General features: G+C 42.6%; 1 protein-coding gene across 1 annotated transcript in view; it reads right to left on the bottom strand.

The window, feature by feature from the left end:
- Positions 1 to 815: 815 nt before the first annotated feature.
- Positions 816 to 20,537, bottom strand: part of LOC124594500 — a 167,396-nt gene continuing 147,674 nt past the window's right edge. The window contains exon 10 of the mRNA XM_047132874.1: positions 816 to 1,010. Coding sequence (XP_046988830.1) covers positions 816 to 1,010 — 195 coding nt within the window. The remainder of the gene's footprint in view (positions 1,011 to 20,537) is intronic.

Here is a 20,537-nt window from a genome sequence, read left to right as displayed (position 1 = left end):
CACGTTACCCTTTGTCTCCTATTTTGTCGCCTGTTTTTATTATATATTATCTTCTGCTTTTTTAAAACAAAGTCTGTAGGCTGAAGAGCGGCATACTAAGCTGATGCTAGTCCGCTCCCTTGGGGGGGGGGGGGGGGGGAATCGAAATTCAATACAGAAGAAACAAAAAGTAAATTAATTAGTCTCCTGTCACACCATCGTAAACGTGACGCCACTAACATTCGCCCAGCGAGTAAAAATTACATTTATGTAATCCACTCTTATAAGATGGTTGTCATTAGTTTTGTCTAAGATATGTATTGTAATTTCACAGTATGTCCGCCCTGAAGATGGCCCTGCGATGGGCTGAAACTGGTCGGCACTAAATAAATAAAAAAGTAAAAAAAACGCGATTAAGACTGTTTTCTTAATACTAAGTTAAGTTTATAAGAATGACCTCAGAGCGAATTGCAAGTTTATTGTTCGGATACGTACCACAGTCTCACAAAATTTCTAAAATGACTACATCTTTCTCCGTTCATAATGTTTTGACTAAAGTTAGGTTATTACTCTATTTCCAAGCGGTAGTTGACGTTCATGAGCAAAAGGCATGAAGCTATCCAGACCCAGCACAGAGCAGGTAAACGTGAGTGTAACGAACAACTGTCTTGAGTGAACTGATAAAAAAATACAGTAAAAGCAATAGCTGAAACAAATTCACATTGCCACCCAACTGAACCAGAAAAATGGAACAGCACTTTTAATTGTCTATTAGTGAGAAATAATTAATAATTACAATCAAAGGCGCAAACAGATGGTGATGTTAGAAAGAGCCGTTACCCCGGTTTGCTGCGCCACTCGGGGGCGAGCGCGGCGGTGGCGCCGAGCCCCGCGGCGCCCAGCAGGGAGGCGCAGACGCCGGCGAGCGAGAGCGCCTCCAGCGCCCCGGCGTGGCCGCCCCACTGCAGGTCGGCGTCCGTCACCAGCTGCGCGAAGTGCGTCAGGTGCTGGCAGCGGCACACGTCGCTCACCTGCCAACACACGTGACCGTGACGTCATGCTTGCGACGAAGTCGGTAGTTGTGATGTACTTGTACAGACAAACAAGGATTATTAAGTCAGAAACAAGAGCTTCACAAACTGAACAGGTCAATACATCGTTGATCCACCTCCGGCTCTTATGCGAGCTGTTATTCGGCTTGGCACCGATTGATAGGCTTGCTGGATGTGCTCGTGAAGGTAACATGCCAAATTCTGTACAAGTGGCGCGCTATAGCGTCAAAATGCCGAGCTGCTTGGGGGGACCTTCCCATAATACTCCAAAAAATGTGTGTGAAATCTTATGGGACTTAACTGCTAAGGTCATCAGTCCCTAAGCTTACACACTGCTTAACCTGAATTATCCTAAGGACAAACACAGACACCTATACCCGAGGGAGGACTCTAACCTCCACCGGGACCAGTCGCACAGTCCGTGACTGCAGCGCCCTGGACCGCTCGGCTAATCCCGCGCGGCCATAATACTCCAAACATTGTCAATCGTCGAAACATCCGGCGACTTTGCCGGCCAAAGTAGGGTCTGTCAATCACGTAAACACGTAGTAGAAACTCTCGCAGTGTGCGGGTCGCCATTATACCCGGTGATCAAAAAATCAGTACAAATTGGAAAACTGAATAAATCACGGAATTATGTAGATAGTGAGGTACAAATTGACACACATGCTTGGAATGACATGGGATTTTATTAGAACCAATAAAATACAAAAGTTCAAAAAATGTCCAGCAGATGGCGCTTCATCTGATCAGAATAGCACTAATTAGCATAACAAAGTAAGACAAAGCAAAGATGATGTTCTTTACAGGAAATGCTCAATATGTCCACCATCATTCCTCAACAATAGCTGTAGTCGAGGAATAATGTTGTCAACAGCACTATAAAGCATGTCCGGAGGTATGGTGTGGCATTGGCGTCGGATGTTGTGTTTCAGCATCCATAGAGATGTCGGTCGATCTCGATACACTTGCAACTTCAGGTAACCCCGAAGCCAATAATCGCATGGACTGAGGTCTGGGGACCTGGGGGGCGAAGCATGACGAAAGTGGCGGCTGAGCACACGATCATCACCAAACGACCTGCATCTGTCGGACATTTTGTGAACTTTGTTTTTTTCGGTTCTAATAAAACCTCATGTCATTCCAAGCATGTGTCTCAATTTGTACCTCTCTATCTACTTTATTCCATGGTTTATTAAGTTTTCAAATTTATACTGACTTTTTGATCACACTGTATTGCTGAACTGTAAGCCCAGGATAGGATGCCATGAATCACAACAGAACGTACTTCTCTTAACGCTGCTACTTGAATTTTGTAGGTTATTACTACGTTTCACTTTCTGTAAAGGCATCTGTGGTACACCTCTCTATACACTTCTTTTAATATGCAGTGGTTTGAAGATGGCATAATGAATTGCTGAAACTGATAGCGAAAGTGAAATCAAATATCTTCTCAAAGTGGGTGGCTGTTTGGTGAGTTTCCTTATTAAATATTTGACTAGCTGCTGTCCCGCGTCCAGAATGGATCAAAGGAGATCACTATGGCAGGCGAGAGTCAGGGTCATCAGGGTGGTATCTCACCCCTGCTTAGGGCGTCTACAGATACGTCTTCACTGGCCATCGGATCTCAGTTTGAAGCGGTATCATCGCTAAAAACAATTCGACTCCAGTCAATGAGATTCACCAATGCACTACTGACTTGCTTAATTTTTGGAGCTCTTTCTCTTGAAAATATCACCCAAGTTTTCTGAAACTTTAATCATGTGTTCATCTGTACATGTACTCAGTATGTATCGGTTTCCATCACATTCAGATGCGTCATTAATTTTGTTTCAGAATGGTTTTACTCTGTCGAACTGGAAGTGACTACCTACGTGTTATCCTCACCAATCCCTTGCACCTCATCCCCATGTACTCTATCCCAGTCTCCATCCAAAGGTCATACAATATTTCTCCTGCAACAACAGGAATACCTGTCGGGAATCCATAGACACCCAGACCGGAAATCACCCACTAACCTTCCAGCAACCTAATGGCATCCCTCAAGCCACATCCTTCCTGCAGCAAACCTTGTCAGATGCTATATCCTCTCACGTTCATAGCAAGACCATATATCCTCATTGGCCCACCCTCCTACCACAAACCTTGATTCCATCACTTTTACCGGTCCTTCCTACGGACTCATGATCAGGGTACAATTACACACCATGGCCATACACAGAGACACACAAAGAACTTATTAAATGGTAAAAAAGACAGCAGAATCATGCTACACGCTAATTTACGCTTCCAATTAAGGGAAACCATTCCATCGACTCAGTGGCAGTAATCCCGTCCCTCACTGCCTGCTCCTCCACAACCAACATCTCCTACCTCACAACCTCAGCAAAGCTGACTACTTTGCATCCTGTCTCTCCGACATCTTCTTCATTCCTAATGACCAACCTTTTAATTACTCCAAATCCTCACAGTCCGTGAATGCACAAATATCGTTGTCCCGCCCTGGCTTTTAGCTTACGCGTCTTGGACAACATAACACAAAAAGAATTAAATATACCTAACACAGCGCCTTATTGCCTTCGCCCATTTTTTGTCACTATTAACAATACCATTTCCCTATCGAGCGAGATGGCTCAGTGCTTAGCACACTGGACTCGCATTTGGGAGAACGACAGTTCAATCCCGCGTCCGGCCATCATGATTTAGGCTTTTCGTGAGTTCCCTAAATCGCTCCAGGCAAATGCCACGATGGTTCCTTTGAAAGGGCATGGCCTATCCCCTTTCACATCCTTCCCAAAATCCGATGAGACCGATGACCTCGTTGTTCGACCTCCTCTTCCAAACAACCCAACCCCAACCAAATCCCATGCCTTGCAGCGCTTTGCAGGCGTGTCCCAAGGTTCCATCTGCCATGATCTCTTTGATCACCTCTACGTTGACAGTGTGCCCAAACCACATCTACCAGTCCACTTCCATCAGTATGCTGATGACACCGCTTTCCTCGTTCTCTGTTCTGTACTACTGAAAACCCAATGAGCCCTCCATGTCTAACTTATTCAGTTTATCTACTGGTTCAAGATGATGGCTCCTCGAGAACATCCCTTCCAAAAACCCAAGAAACAATTATACGATGAACCTCCCTCACCTTCTGCCTCCATGTTTCCTAACTCACCATTTACAACCAATCTATCCAGCTAACTAATATACTAAAATACCTTGGACTAACTCTCGACTGGCAACTAACATCAAACTCTCACCCAAAAACCTCCCAAACCACCCAAACAACGAATGTTCCCCAATATTTACCCATCATATATCTCTTTCCTCATCTATCCCACGTCACATGAAGACTCCCCATCTTCTCTTTCCATATCTCCCCATCCCATCCTTGGTATCACAGATATGTCCACCCACCAGAGTCCGCATCGCATTCTCTCACCCCACTGTCCACCTTCATTCATCTCCATAGTCCCTAACAAATGTACCCCGAGGTACCTCTACTCACATCCTTCAAACCTGTAGCACACATTTCCCCACATCTTTTTCCCCAGTACAGGTCCTGCAGCTTTTAAATGGAAGTACTGTGCTGTTTTTTTTTTTTTAGGATACCATCACCATTTCTGCAATGTATTTTAAAAGTATATATTTTTGTGTTTTTATCTTTTAATCCTTCGATTTTAATTTAAATAATAAAAAATAAACACTCCTGACACTTTATGTTAACACAACAAAAATCATCGTTTTTAATTTTTTTAAATCATCTGTAAACTTTCCACCTTTTATAATATTTATTTCGTCTTTGTTTGTATTTTCAAAGATCTTAGGTTAACACCGGAATGTTGCACCGCCACTAGCCCATCTCCCCGCCCATATGGGGTGACGTGGGAGAAATAACAACAAAGAGAAAAGAACTTTTCCGTTACTAATCATAGGATGTATGGAGTGATTACAGTTAAACTTTATAATTAAACTGTTGTTACTTGAGAGGGGCCGCATGACAAAAGAGTGGTAGTAGCACAATGACATTTTGTGGAAATATTTTTAAGCAAATGCGGAAGAGAAACAACGAAAAAACTATTGAAAGGAACAGAGTTTAATTTCCACATGAGAGGGCAGCTTTTGCTAAATGCGCCGCCGTACCACTGCGGTTGCCTAACACAAGTCATGACACTGACACCACCAACAACCCAAATCCTGCAGTGCACGGTCTGATCATCATTCGTGTGAAGTTGGGTACACATACGATAAATAATTGTCTCAAATAGCGAAAGTTGAATTATTGCCACCTTGTACTTCTCGTCACTTCACTCTCCCTGACTTCCATCTCACCATCCATGACCATCCGACTAACTCACTGAAAAATCTTGCACTTACGTCCTTGCCGACCGGTGTGGTCGAGCGGTTCTAGGCGCTACGGTCGCAGGTTCGAATCATGCCTTGGGCATGGATGTGTGTGATGTCCTTAGGTTAGTTAGGTTTATGTAATTCTAAGTCTCAGATGTTAAGTTCCATAGTGCTCAGAGCCATTTGAGCCATTTTTTAACTTACGTCCTTCCGCTCACTAACCTTGTGCCTCCATCAACTTATCAACACACAAAAGCCCATAATAAATGTTACTGAAATTATTTACAGGTAATACATGGGAGTTTACTGCGTTCCACAATCCACTACACATACGTAAGTTTTATTTGTACTATACTCAGCGGACAGAGGTTCAGGGCACTCTCTTGCCCTTGAGGTGGGAAACTGCCCCTAAAAGTGGAAGAATCAGCAATGATAACGGCATGAGAATACAGAAGGCAATGGAAACGACTCCATTAAAAAACACACAATTTGTATCGAGAAGACATGTGGTCTGCAATTGAAAAAGTTTAACGATAATTCTCCATTGGCAAAAGATTTCGGAGTAGTCCCCCATTCGGGTCTCCAGGGGCAGACTGCCAAGAGGCCCATTAGAAAAAGATTGAAAAACTAACTAAAGGATCACGTTCTAAAAGTCGGAACGTGGAGTGTCAGAGGTTTGAACGTGGCGGGGAAGCTAGAAAAACTTAAAAAGGAAATGAAAATGCTACATTTACATATTGTGGAGTCAGTGAAGTGAAATGGAAAGAAGACAAGGATTTCTGGTCTGATGAACAACAGCAGCAGAAAATGTTATCAACAGGAAAGGAAGGCAAAGAGTGTTTAACTGTAAACAATTCAGTGACAGGGTTGTTCTCATCGGAATCGGCAACAAACCAACACCGAGACCGATAGTCGCGTATGCACGCCGACGTCGCAAGCTGAAGAAGAAGAGATAGAGAAGGTATATGAAGATTGTATTGTATTGTATCGAACTGGAGACCTAGAAACGACGGAGAGGCTTCGTCCCTGTAGCAGCCCGCAGTGTTACACAACCCCACAGCAGGCTATAGCGGTCCACTCACCCCACCACCGCCCCCACACCGAACCCAGGGTTATTGTGCGGTTCGGCCCCCAGTGGACCCCCCCCCCCCCCCCCCCAACTCCCTCCCAGGAACGTCTCACACCAGACGAGTGTAACCCGAATGTTTGGGTGGTAGAGTAATTACGGTGTACGCGTACGAGGAGAAAGTGTTTGCGCAGCAATCGCCGACATTGTGTAACTGAAGTGGAATAAGAGGAACCAGCCCGCATTCGCCGAGGCAGATGGAAAACCGCCTTAAAAACTATCCACAGACCGGCAGGCACACCGGACCGCGACACTAATCCTCCAGACAGATTCACGCCGGGGACCGGCACGCCTTCATGCAAGGCTAACCGGGCGGGCGCTATATGAATTTACTGAACGGGTCATTCAATACGTAAAAATTCATGAAAATCTGATAGTCATGTGAGACTCGAATGCGGTTATAGGGGAAGGAGTAGAACAAAAGGTTACAACAGAATATGCGCCTGCTAGTAGGAATGAGAGAGGAGAAAGACTAATTGTACTCTATAATAAATTTCAGCTAGTTATAGCGTATACTCTGTTCAAGGATCACAAGAGGAGGAGATATACTTGAAAAAGGCCCCGAGATACGGAAAGATTTCAATTAGATTACATCATCGTCAGACAGAGATTCTGAAATCATACACTGGATTGTAAGGCGTACCCAGGAGCAGATAAGGACTCAGATCACAGAACAGGTGACTGGAGTTTAAGAGAATAGTCATGAAGAATCCGTGCGCAAAGAAGTGATGTATGGAAATACTAATGAGGTGATAGCTACTGCGATCAGGGATGGCTCAGTAGGCAGTTCAGTTGAAGAGGGCACTCGCAGAAGTTGGAAAGAAATACATAGGTACAAAGAAGATAAATGCGGAGAAACCGTGGGTAACATACTGCAATACTTCAATTAATCAAAGAAAGACAGAAGCACAACAATGTTCAGAGAAATTCAGAATTACAGAAAAACATTTCGCTTGGGACTGAAAGAAATAGTAAGAGCAGCGAAGCTAAGACGAAATGGCTGTTTAAAAATGTGAAGGTATTACCGTCAGAACGGCTGACTTAGCATATGGCAAAGTCAAGACAACTTTATCTAAAATTAAAAACAAAGTTGGTAACGTTAAGAGCGCAGTGGGAATTCCAATGTTAAATGTAGAGGAGAAAGCGGTTAGGTAGAAAGAGTACATTGAAGGTCCCTATTAGGGGGAAAACTTGTCTGATGACGTGACAGAAGAAGAAACAGGAGTCGATTTAGAAAAGTAAAGGTATCCAGGATTAGAATCAGAATTTAAAAGAGGTTTGGAAGACTTAAGGCAGAGGGGAGAGATAACATTCCATCACAATTTCTATAAGAATAAAAGGGGGGGGGGGGGGGGAAGAGCGGGAACAAAACGACTGCTCACACTGGTGTGTAGGATAATTGAGTCTGATGACACATATCAACAGATATTCGGAAAAATATATCATCCACCCAATTCCGAAGACTGGAAGGGAAGAGAAGTTTGAGAATTATCGCACAATCAGTTTAACAGCACATGCATCCCAGCTGCTGACAGGAAAAAAATACCGAAGATTGTAAAAGAAAATTGAGGATGTATTAGATGACGATTCAGAAAAGGTAAAGGCACCAGAGAGGTAATTCTGACGTTGCGGTTGATGATGGAAGGAAGACCAAAGAATAATCAAGATACGTTCGTAGTATCTGTATACCTGGAAAAAGCGTTTGACAGTATAACATGGTGTAAGATGTTCGAAATTGTAAGAGAAATATGCGTAAGCTACAAGAAGGAAAGACTGGTAATATACCAATAACAGAACGAAGAGGAAATATCAGAGTGGAGGACAATGTATGAAGTGTTCGGATTAAAAAGGGTGTAAGACAGGGATGTAGTCTTTCGTCCCTACTGTTCAATTTCTACCTCGAAAAATCAATGATGGAAATAACTGAAAGGTTCAAGAATGGAACTAAAATTCAAAGTGAAAGGATATCAACGACAAGATTCGCTGATGACAGTGTTACCCTCACAGAAGTTGAAGAAGAATTGCAGGATCTGTTGAGTGGAATGAACAGTCTAATAATTGCTGAACATGGATTGAGAGTAAATCGAAGAAAGATTAAAGTTATGTGAATTATCAGAATGAGAACAGCGATGAACTTAAAATCAGAATTGATGGTCACGAAGTACTACCTAGGCAGCAAAATAACCCTTGACGAACGTAGCAAGGAGGACATCAAAAGCAGAGTAGCGCTGGCAGAAAGGCATTTCTGGGCAAGAAAAGTATACTTGTATCAAACATAGGCCTTAATATGAGGAAGAATTTTCTGGGAATGTACATTTGGAGCACAGCATTGTATATTCGTGAAACATTTACTATGGGAAAACCGGAACAGAAGAGAATCTAAGCATTTGAGATGTGCTGTTACAGACGAATGTTGAAAATTAGGTGGACTGATAATATAAGGAGTGAGGAGGTACTGCTCAGAATCAGAGAGGAAAGGAATATGTGGAAAACACTGACCAGAAGAAGCTACAGGATGATAGGAAATCTATTAAGACATCAGGGAATAGCTTCCATGATAAAAGCGGGAGCTGTAAAGTGTAAAAACTGTAGAGGAATGTAGGAAATAAATGAGGACGTAGCCTGAAAGTGCTACTCTGTGATGAAGAGGTTGGCAAAGAAGAGGAATTCGTGGCGGGTCGCATCAAATCAGTTAGAAGACTGATGACTCGAAAGAACAACAATAATAATAATAATAATAATAATGTTAGCACCCCCTAAATGATACCACTTCGTACAAGTCCCGTAACGCCAAGTAGTCTGTCTTGTCTCTGTATATGCTTCCCCTCTCCCACACGTATCCTCGTAAAATTCCCCTCCCCCCTCTCCATCCCCCCTCCCCGTCTTCTGAAATTCCTCAAACATCCTCGTAAATCATATACATTGCACGTACTCAACAATCGCTACCCAGTTACCTACACAATATTCTACAATTCAGGGCTGCTACCCCGCATATAGTAAGACGTCCCAGCCACTCGGAACAGGTAATAGTAATAGGCTCCCTCTTCCTGAAGCAAGTATCCACCTTGACACCTATTCATCCCATTAGCTATAGCCCTAATTCAACTACCCTGGTCCTAGATCAAGGCGCCAATATACCTGCCAGTCTCCTGAACCACTCTGGTTACGCTCTTTTTCACTAGGTCCCACTTCTCAGCTCAGAATCATCCTTCCAAATAGCAATCCGTTTACACGCGGTCTCCTATTGCCTCTGTCTTCATAATCCCTTTCTTCCCGGCCAGAAAGAATATATTGCTGCATGTAACACCGTCACCATCAACCTTACCATTTGTATTTTCCTCGTTTTGATGCAAATAAAGAAAATTCTGCATATTTTTTAACATCGGGGCAGAATGAAATAAGATGGGGTAGCGTTAATTCCGTCTAGAATGGGATCCGCTACACTGAAGCTGGCTTTTTTTTTAAAAGTTGACGGCCGAATGCTCTTTCTGTTACTGCAGCCTTCAGTTACCCAAGGGAGGGAAGCCACGTGTGCTACATGTCTGAAATATGCGAACTTTTTGGTATCTGCGATCGTATTTTCAATGTTTACGTATCGTATATTCCGAGACGAAAACTGGAGCCGCCCACCATTTGCCAAAACGAGCATGGGAAAGCGCCTAAAAACCACACGCATGTTGGTTGGTGTACCACCTACGGACGTTGATCCGTCTCGCGGCTTCAATCCGGGTCTGGCTAACTTTACTGTTTCAGAAGCCAGCGCGTTGCGTGTTACGCTGTACGAGTAGGTCAGTGAAATGGCCAATGAAGAAGAAAAAGATTTTTTACATTGGTGAGCACGATACAAGAGTGATAACACCGTTACCGTTACTGCAATGTAGTGGCTGTTTTATGTCACTTTTTACAAATTCGTATATTACAACTTGAGTCACCATCCAGTTTGGATCCATTTCACGAGAAAATGAGATGTGTAAAACCTGGGCAATGTCGGATAAGAAAAGAGTGCTCCTAGCCCCCAAAATTGCAAAATCCAGATAAAAAGAAAAACATCTGCACCGCAGGATATTACTAGAAATTGGAAATTTGTGGTAAGTTCTATGGGACCAAACTGCTGAGGTCATCGGTCCCTAGGCTTACACACTACTTAATCTAACTTAAACTAGCTTACGCTAAGGACAGCACAAACACCCATTCCCAAGGGAGGCCTCGAACCACCGACGGAGGCAGCCACGCGAACCGTGGCAAGGCGCCCTAGACCGCACGGCTAGCCCCCGCGCAGGATATTACTTCTGAACCGTAATTACATTCATTACCTTTTGTAAGGGGATTACTTACTTAAGTTTCCATAAGTGAAAACCTTTATCATTTCAGAGATCGCATTAGTCAGGTGTCACGATGCATCAGAGACAACAAGCCAAGTTCACGCAAGGCATTAGTCGCAGGAAGTACGTTCTACAGTTCGTTAAACGGAATATTTATTTTCTCGGGAATTAGTCGATCGAAATAACTGGAACTAAAGTGTCATTATTTACGCAAACGTTAACGTGTTTCTTTTACAGTTTGTGGCTGTGTTAATTAACCATGCTGTGAAATGTCACACTAGATCTAAGCTGAGTGATGGGTTGGGAACAGCATGAATTCTGACACAGTAACTGAACCTGCGTAATAAAATTATTTGGTCAATGTCAACGAAAGAAGCAAGCACAAAAACTAGCTGGATTTTTACAGTTAGCTACGACATTTCTTGATATCTTTATCTTTGCTAAAGCCACACTGATAGTCACCTAACACATCCTCAGGTTCCTCTCCGTTCTTCTGTGTGTTAGTCTTATCAACAACTTTCGCACATAAGCAGTTAAGCTGATTGTGCGATATTTCTCGCACTTGTCAGCACGTGCAATCTTCTGAATTGTGTGGATGATATGTTTCCGAAAGTCTGATGATATATCACCAGACTCATGCACTCCACACATCGGCGTGAACAGTCTTTTCATTGCCACTTCCCCCAATGCTATTAGAAATTCTAGTGGAATAGTATCTGTCCGTTCTGCATCATTTGAACTTCCAAAACTCTTTCAAATTCTGATTCTATTACTGAATACGCTATCTCTTCTAAACTGACTCGTGTTTCCTCATCTATCACTTCATCAGACAAGTCTTCCCCTCACAGAGGCCCTCAGTGTGCGTTTCTCATCTAACTGCTCTCTCCTCTGCATTTAACAGTGCAATTCCCATTGCACTCTTAATGTTACCACCCTTGCTTTTAATTTCACAGAAGCTTATTTTGACTTCTCTATATGCTGAGTCAGTCCTTTCGACAATAATTTCTATTTCGATGTTTTCATACAGCATTTTCGCCTTAGCTTCCGTGCACTTCCTATTTATATCGTTCCTAAATGACTTGCATTTCTGCATTCCTGAATTTCGTTGAACATTCTTGTACTTCTTTCTTTCATCGATTATCTTTAGTATTTCTTTCGTTACCCATGGTTCCTAAGCAGTTGTACCTACGTCTACCTTTCCATCTTCCGTGATTGCCCTTTTTACTCATGTCCATTTCTCTTCAACTGAACTTCCTACTCAGCCATCCCTGATCGCAGTAATAATCGCCTTAGAGATCTTCAAGCGTATCTCTTCGTTCCTCAGAATTTCCTTACTCCTCTTCTTTCTCCACCGATTCTTCCTGACTAGTCTCTTGGACTTCAGTCTGCTCTTCTTCACTACTATATTGTGATTTGAGTCCTTATCCGCTCCTGGGTACCCCTTACAATCCAGTATATGATTTCAGAATCTCTGCCTGACCATGATGTAATCTAACTAAAATATTCCCGTGCCTCACGGCCTTTTCCAAGTATATCTCCCACTCTTGTGAACCTTGAACAGAGTATTCGCTACCTCTGGTTGAAAATTACTGGAGAAACCAATTAGACTTTCTCCTCTCTCATTCCTTGATCCAAGCCCATATTCTCCAGTAAAATTTTCTTCTGCTCCTTCCCCCATAACTGGAATGCAGTCCCCCACGACCACAGATTTTCATTCCCTTCTGCGTACTGAATTACCCGTTCAGTATCCTCAAATAAATTCTCAACATCTTCAGCATGCGACGTCGGCATGTATACCTGAACTGTTGTTTTCAGTGTTAGTGTGCTGTCGATTCTGATGAAAACAACCGTATCAGTGAACTATTCACAGTAACTACTTTCTGCTCTACCTTCCAATTCATAAGGAATACTATTCCAGTTATGTCATTTTCTGCAGCTGTAGATATTACCCTACATTCACCTGACTAGAAATCCCTGTCTTCTTTCCAGTTTACTTCACTGATCCCGACTATACCTAGACTGGGTGTTAGCATTTCCACTTTCAGATTTTCTAGCTTCCCTACAACGTTCACATTTCTGACATTCCACGGACCGACGCGTGGAATGTTGTCATTTTGTTGGTTAGTCAATCTTTTTCACATGGACATCTTCCTCTCCCCCTCCATAGTCCCCTCCCGGAGATCCCAATGGGGGGGGGGGGGGGGGCTATTCTGCAATTTTTTTCCAATGGAGAGATCATTGTGGGCTTTCAAAAAAAGAAAAATGTGGCCCTCCACTACGTACCCTCAGACTCAGAGCTGAAATATTAAAAGTTTTGGCTGGTTTCGCTGTCCAAAAGGTGGGATACATAGCTGCCGCATTACATGCCAAATACTGCTGAGTCTACAGTATACAATATGAATACATACATGAATCGAATGGTCGGAAGTTCCTGCCAGTCGGCACTTGCGAAGTTTGAATGTAACATACAAATTTATAAATGAAAGATTGCAATTAAATAAAATCAGCAGGTCCTATTTCGACGACTTTAAATGATGAGTACGATAACAAAAGTACATTTAAGAATGCTGATTATTTCTGCAAAACGTTTATTGGTGTCGATGGTCCAGCAATTAAATAAAATATAAGTTTCACAACAGGGAAACAATAGATTCCTGCTTCACATAATTAGTTATGAACAACAACATAGCTCGCGAGATATTCACTTCTAAATGCATTCTACGTCTTCACTGCAGAAGCCACGGAAATCTCACAAGTGCACAAGTCGGCACAACGAAATATTTCTATCTCCCACGACCATGCACAAACTGCTCACCACTCTCCAAGTACTTCCTGCAACCTCCGTCGCGACTTCCCGTCCATCACCCACCGTGTCCTGTGCCGCCCGATGCTCCTCCCCCACTTTCATACAGTCTCTCCATTTACTTCAGTAGTCGCCTACCGCAGTAACGAGCGTTGTGATTGGCTAAAGTGCTCCCGCCATGTTTCCAAGCCAACGCACACTAACAAACCTATTGAAGCACATACGAAATACTGGATTTACATTTAAATAACTTGAAATTAAATAACTATTCCTACGGCTGGATCATTAACACGCTCTAGCACACATTATTAAATACATAAACAAATTAAATAAACATATATCAAAGGAATAGAAACAAAAGGAAGCCAGTAGCCTAATGTCTCTGTGCTTCCTAAAGCACAGTAAATATTTGACCAATTCCTTTATGAATAGTATATACCTGATATAAACCAAGACATATACGAATAAATATATTTATAAGCATGCTGATACCGTTTTTTCGTGTAAATGTGGAGTACTTATGGCTTGACGCGATCAATAGTAAACGGCCACTTTGACATCTAATAACTCATGTACCATTCGAGTTACATGCCTGTAATTCATACCAATTTAGGTTTACACTAATAGCTTTCTAAAGACACATCGACCAACAAAATCGGATGAACTAATAAAAATATTAAAAATCTGATTACACCATCAGAATCGTCGTGCAAATAATGGCAATGTACGTGTTTCTTTTTAAGGTATGACTTATCTGGCTATTATTAATTTCTACATGAACTGTGAAACGTCTGCCATTATGGTTTTACACAGAGTCTGCCATCTGTGGCACTCCCGGCATACAAATCTCCTTCATCGACACAAAGCACAGTCCCCGACACAGTGTCAACATGGAATTCCCAGCCACACGGTCAGACTGGATCACGCGCTGGGGCTATCCCTCTTGCTATGGCTAATGTTTGGCACCACACCGTTGCTGAGGAGCCCCGGCTTGCCGAGCGGTCTGTGCGGCCATGCCAACTCCGAACTTAGAATATTTTCAGGGCGCCACAACTCGCCCGTTACCTCACAACATCATGAAACTTTTTCAATTACAGGCCACCTGTCCAATGAATACACGTTATGTGTCTTTAACGCAGTGGTTTCCATTGCCGTCTACATCCTCATTGCTGATTATTCCGCCTTTAGGGGCAGTTTCCCATCCGAAGGGCAAGAAGTGTCCTGAATCTTTGTCCCCTCCTCCAACCTCTTTGACATCGCTACTGGCGAATGAAGGTGAACGTCGAAGTCTTTGGCCACCATATTGTGCTGTTTCTTGATCAAAATTTAAGTGGAGGTAGGGTTTAGACCCAGGAATGAGGACTTTTTGGCTATTCAGCAAAGAAACTAACTTCAGACCATTTTTTTAATTTTATTTTTTAGTATCTTTTTAAAAATATATGGAATGGGGTGAACCTGTCTCGAGACTTTACATCCACATTGCGCAACGGCTTACCAATTTGTTTGTTTACTTATTTTCTTTTAGCAAGAGAGGGATATTAAGTTTAATCGAAACCAACAATGTAGAAAATCAGCAGATAACGTCAGAAAATACAAATTCGGAAAATTGACCTTTCCTTGTAGGCAGATGGAAGGCAGGGCTGATGGGAGATGAGTACGTGTAGGTCGACTCTAGGTCGATGGCGGGGCAGGGGGTGGAGTGGGCAGGGGTTGACCACACGAGGCCTGGCCACTGCGTGCCCGATACCATCATCCAACTAAAAGTCGACAAGAAGGGACCGTCAAAGAAGGAGATAATTGTACCCATGAAATTTTGTAGTGTGACTCTGCAGTGATAGGAAGGAGAGAGGGGAATGGGGGAATGGGAAACAAGGACAGGGTGGTATCAGGCGCTATGCCCACCACAGGTTTGAAATAAGTTGAGGCAGTGTTAGTAGTGTAACTCAAGAGCAGTCTTATCAACCACGCCAGGCGTATCGCACTGAGCAGGGTACCGCGCAAAATCCCACGGAGGTAATTGGCACAGTAGAGGTGGTAACGTGAGTGTCGCTGAATCGCTGCATCCTCATTCTGTAGCAGGGTTCAAAGACCAAGTCGCGATTTGTCTCTTTCTCCATGAAGTTAGGCCAGTGGCCATCCTTTGACCCAGACTATCGCATGAGTTAGGGCTGCAGGAAACTCACGTCCATTGGGCAAATGAAAGCGTGTGGTTCGACCACAGATGCATAGGCACGGAGGAAATGGGCGACAATTTGAGGCCGCAGCGTCCAGATTTCACGAACACCGGCGCAGGGAAGGCGATGGGCTTCGTTGTCCACCGAGTGACATGTGGAGTATAAAGGAGTGTCCATCAAACAAATCGAATGTAAATCCTTGTTAATGTCGAATTTCCCACACGCAAGGTGATACCATGTCACTCAGCCTAACATCGGGAGGTACAATTGATGGAGATGTCACACCGCTGTCCACCTCGTTAATGGATATTCGATCCCAACGTTGTTGCAAGGTATGCCACGTAGTAATTGGATGTAGAAATCCTTTGGATGTGCGGGTGTGTACATTGGAAGTCACTGCATACATAGCTAAGGTCCACAAAAAAGACAAACAGATGCTCAAAGTTCCTACTGACACTGGAGGGAAGGTGAAGGCTGGCGTTTATATGTCCAACGGTTGTCACATGAGTTCCCTGTGCCTAACTGCTGTTTGTTCATAGTGTTCAGATATAAGGCTGCCGCACACCACCAGATATTGGTCAGTCCAGGTTCCCTTGCGTTCCAGGGAGGGTGATTGTATCGTACTGGACTTTAAAAATGTTGCCATAAGGAAGTAGTCCAACGCAACCTGTAGGCTACGATCAGTTGTCAGCGACTTTGGATGGACCTGTGCTATGTGCAACAGCTTAGAAGTCCTCGACGTTGTCGCCCCATGCCGATGTCGTCGGCGCCTTGGATGTGTACATACACATACCCCACCGATGGCGACCGTCAATGGGGTGGAGTTTTTCCAGATGATTTGTCAGCGCAGGCATCGCGATTATCAGTACTGGTACATTGTGGTCGTCTTCACCTTGAGAAATCACCGAGACGTCACGAGGGAATTCGGTCACTGAATTGCGGATAGAGGGCGAGGCATCCTGGTCGGAGGCCATACGGCGCAACCGCTTGCACTTCTTTGGTGACAACTGCTTGCGCGCCCGACCTTCAATGTTGGAAGACGGAGGGAATTCCCGACGTTACAGCACAAACGCTTCTTAGAAACAATAAGTGTTGAAAGTTCCATCGAAGCGGCCGGCGCGACGTTGATGTCGCCTCCATTCCGTCGGACTCCGCAGATAGGCGAGTCACTTGTGACAGTGGTTTTGTTGATCGCCGACCAGTGGGCGGCGAAGTGAGGGCCACCATGTAGGTGACAGGCAATACCGTTGGTGGGCTCTCTCTCAGCACCTCAGCACGCAGCAACCGAGTGATGCGCCGTATCAGGCTTTCCAAACGGAGATGACTCTCCTTGCCATACCCAGACCAGGTCCTGGGTTGGGCGTCGTATATAACGACTGCGTGACATCCACTGATGTTTAAATACGATTACACGTGGCAGCGAAGGTCAATCGTGATCTGGTGCACCACTTTTAAAACGGATAACATATTGAACTGAACCCAGTGTTCTGCTGTCTGGTCGTGAACCAACCCTGACGTTTCCGTGACCGTAACAGAACCGGAAGCCATGTTGGGTAGATTTCGAGATCCTGCCACACGTCGAATTGTCAACGACCTTGACATATATGACACCATTAACAATGGAAATGAGTGCTTTTGGTCGTATATATTCATTGTTAAACGTAAATCGAAGTGTTGCTTTCGTGAAGCGGTTGGCCACATTCCTGCTCGCAAGCAGGCAACTACTGGAACAGTACATTCTATCATACTTATAATTTTTTTCACAGTCATTAATATATACATCTCCATTTATCTCTGTCAAAAACTGAACCACATCTTACTTATTTTCCCAGTTACGCTTCTTTTTCTTTTCGTTTCTCAGCCATGCACGTAATTTTTATAGTCTCCCCATTAATTATGTTCTACCTCTTTTCCATGTTATTTTTTTCTCACTATATCTTCTTTCGCGTTTATATGAATCTACTTAAAAGTAATTTTTTAATGTAAAATTTATAAACAAATATAAACCGTTGCTCTGCTAGCACCACATATACTATTCCTGTAACAACTGCCTTTGGATGTAAGATCCAAAAGAAAGTGTAAGACATAGTAAAACACATTTTTAAAATACAAAGAATGTTGGCGCTAGTATTTCGAGGAGTAATAAGTATAAAAGAAATATATTAAAGTTTAAAAATACCATTTCAATCAAATTGCCAATTTATTGTCCACTTTCAGAAAACAAAAAATTAATATTTTTCAGGGTGTGCTGAAAAGTATTGCCTACGAATTTCTTATCTGAAAGCTCTTAATGGTTTTCAAATAAAACTAACTTTATAACATTCTACATCTTTATTCGTTATGATTACTTACTTATTTCTCAACATAATCACCCTCGCGACGAACACATTTCTCCCAACGAAACACCGGTTTGTTGATACCGTCACTATAGAATGTTTGACTTTGTTCACGATACCACAACCTCTTCTCTGCTTGCACCCCTTCATCATTATCAAAATGAACCCCTCTAAGGTGTTCCTTAAGTTTTGAAAACAGATAAAAATCGGATGGGGCTAAATGGTACTGTACAGATAATGATCGATGATAGTGAACCAAAGGCGTCGGATTGTTACAGATGTCGCAGCACTCACGCTTGATCTGGCATTTTCATGCTGAAGGAGAGGATGCTCCTTGTGTGGACGAACTGTTCGAATTCGAGACTCAATTACAGCACGCTTTTTTTCACGCACCGACACGGCAACATCACACACCGCCATGATACAAACTACAATTCGGAGCCCTTTAGCGGCAGAGTGATGCATACACGTATACATGAAGAATAAAGATGAAGAATGTTAACAGCGTTTGTTTTATTTATAAAGGTTTAAGAGTTTTCACATAAAAAATTCGGAGGCAGTAGTTGTCAGCAAATCGTCGGAAAACCCCTTTTCACACGTGTCCAAATTCCTCGCCGATTCATTAGTGAAATCGTCTACTTTGAGGTTGAGGGTAGGCCAAATTTACTGTGGGAATTCATTTTTTTCTTTTTAACTAAACTAAAACAAATTATAATCGAGCTTATGCTTATATGCTGTACATAGTGTTCAATTTTTTGTCATAGTGCGAAATATACTTGAGTCCTTATTTAGTCACTACAGGAAGTTACAATGAACATGGTGAAATATTTACAGCAGTATTAACCATAAATTATTTGAAGCATTGATGTCTACGAGCGGAGGAATACATTGCAGGTCCATTGGACAAAAACTACACTCACTTGGGTATCATGGGAAGAAGAAATGTGTCGTAGATATATATTTCTTATAAGTTTAGACGCTTGTGTCATCTATATTGGTAGCTATATGTGTCAAATAGATTGTTTTGGTTGGAAAAAGTTAGATTCTCAACTAAGCTGAAATACAAAGTAATCAGATAGAATGAAACACCATATTATAAAACGGAGGCGGACGAGAAACGATGACATTAAATTGCTGATAATTGTGTGAGATGTATTTGGCGAAATGAGCTTTAGTTCTTCATGTCATGAAGAAAAAAACTAGTTTGGAAGAAATAGATTTAATGACAAGAACGGTCAATCTAATATCACAGGATAGTTCAAGAAAAACTTACAAACTTATTTATGAAATACGCTGAACAGGAAATCCAAAATGACTCTGAGCACTATGGGACTTAACTTCTGAGATCATCAGTCCCCTAGAACTTAGAACTACTTAAACCTAACTAACCTAAGGGCATAACACACAACCATGCCCTAGGCAGGATTCGAACCTGCGACCGTAGCGGTCGCGGAGATCCAGACTGTAGCGCCTAGAACCGCTCGGTCACCCGGCCGGCTAACAGGACATTCAAAACGTCTGTTTTGAAAGAGAAATGTAAAGAAACCAGAAAAGTCATAAGTAATGGAGAAAATGGTATATCTTGCTGAAAGCTTGGACATAATTTCGGACAACAGAAACTGAATGGTTCTAGCAAATGCAAATGAAATCACCGTTTCACTAGAAAAAAGTGTAAGCAAATGCAGAGAATAAAGTGAAAGCCCGTTACAGATGGAAAATAACCTTTACTGTAATGGAAGAAAAGAAAATATTTTAGAAGAAATAAGGTGTCATTTGGAATGCCATAAACTTAACAAAGATTTAAACGTTTTAGATTCATCAACTGTCAATGACGCGATGTTTTCGAAGACAATAAAATTCCTTGGAGCGTCTAGGATCTTCAAGTATATACAGCATTTTCACTAAAATCAGTGTAAGAGAAGACGTACACCGTTTTTTTCATAAAAAGTACTGAGGAATATTTCAGTACATTGATATGATTTATAGCGCAAACGATTTTATATCTATACTTCTAAGATATCAGCTGCAATAAACAGAGAATATAAATTCGAATTGGAGGACATAACCGCGTGATTATCAAAGGAGGGCTAAAGGTAACTACAAATCAACTCTGACGTTGTAGTAGGAAGAATGAATGAAAATGATGTAACTTTTATGGCACGTGTGGATCTAGAAGATGTTAGACGCGTATCAGGAACGATATTTCAGATCCTGATGAATACAAATTATATAAAACGTGCAGAAGGGGGAAAGTTGTTCCAAAAGTGCAGAATACGTTTCTGAAGTGGTACGCCTCAGAAAGAATTCTAAACTGACATAAAATCTGAGTCGTGGGTAACCCAGAGAAGAAGGAGGTAGAAGTACTTACATGTGATGTGCAAAGTTAGTGCAGCTGTTACCT

This window comes from Schistocerca americana, chromosome 2, assembly GCF_021461395.2.
Source record: "Schistocerca americana isolate TAMUIC-IGC-003095 chromosome 2, iqSchAmer2.1, whole genome shotgun sequence".
NCBI lineage: Eukaryota > Metazoa > Arthropoda > Insecta > Orthoptera > Acrididae > Schistocerca > Schistocerca americana.
The sequence above is the reverse complement of the archived record's forward strand: the minus strand, read 5'-3'. Positions and strand labels throughout refer to the sequence as shown.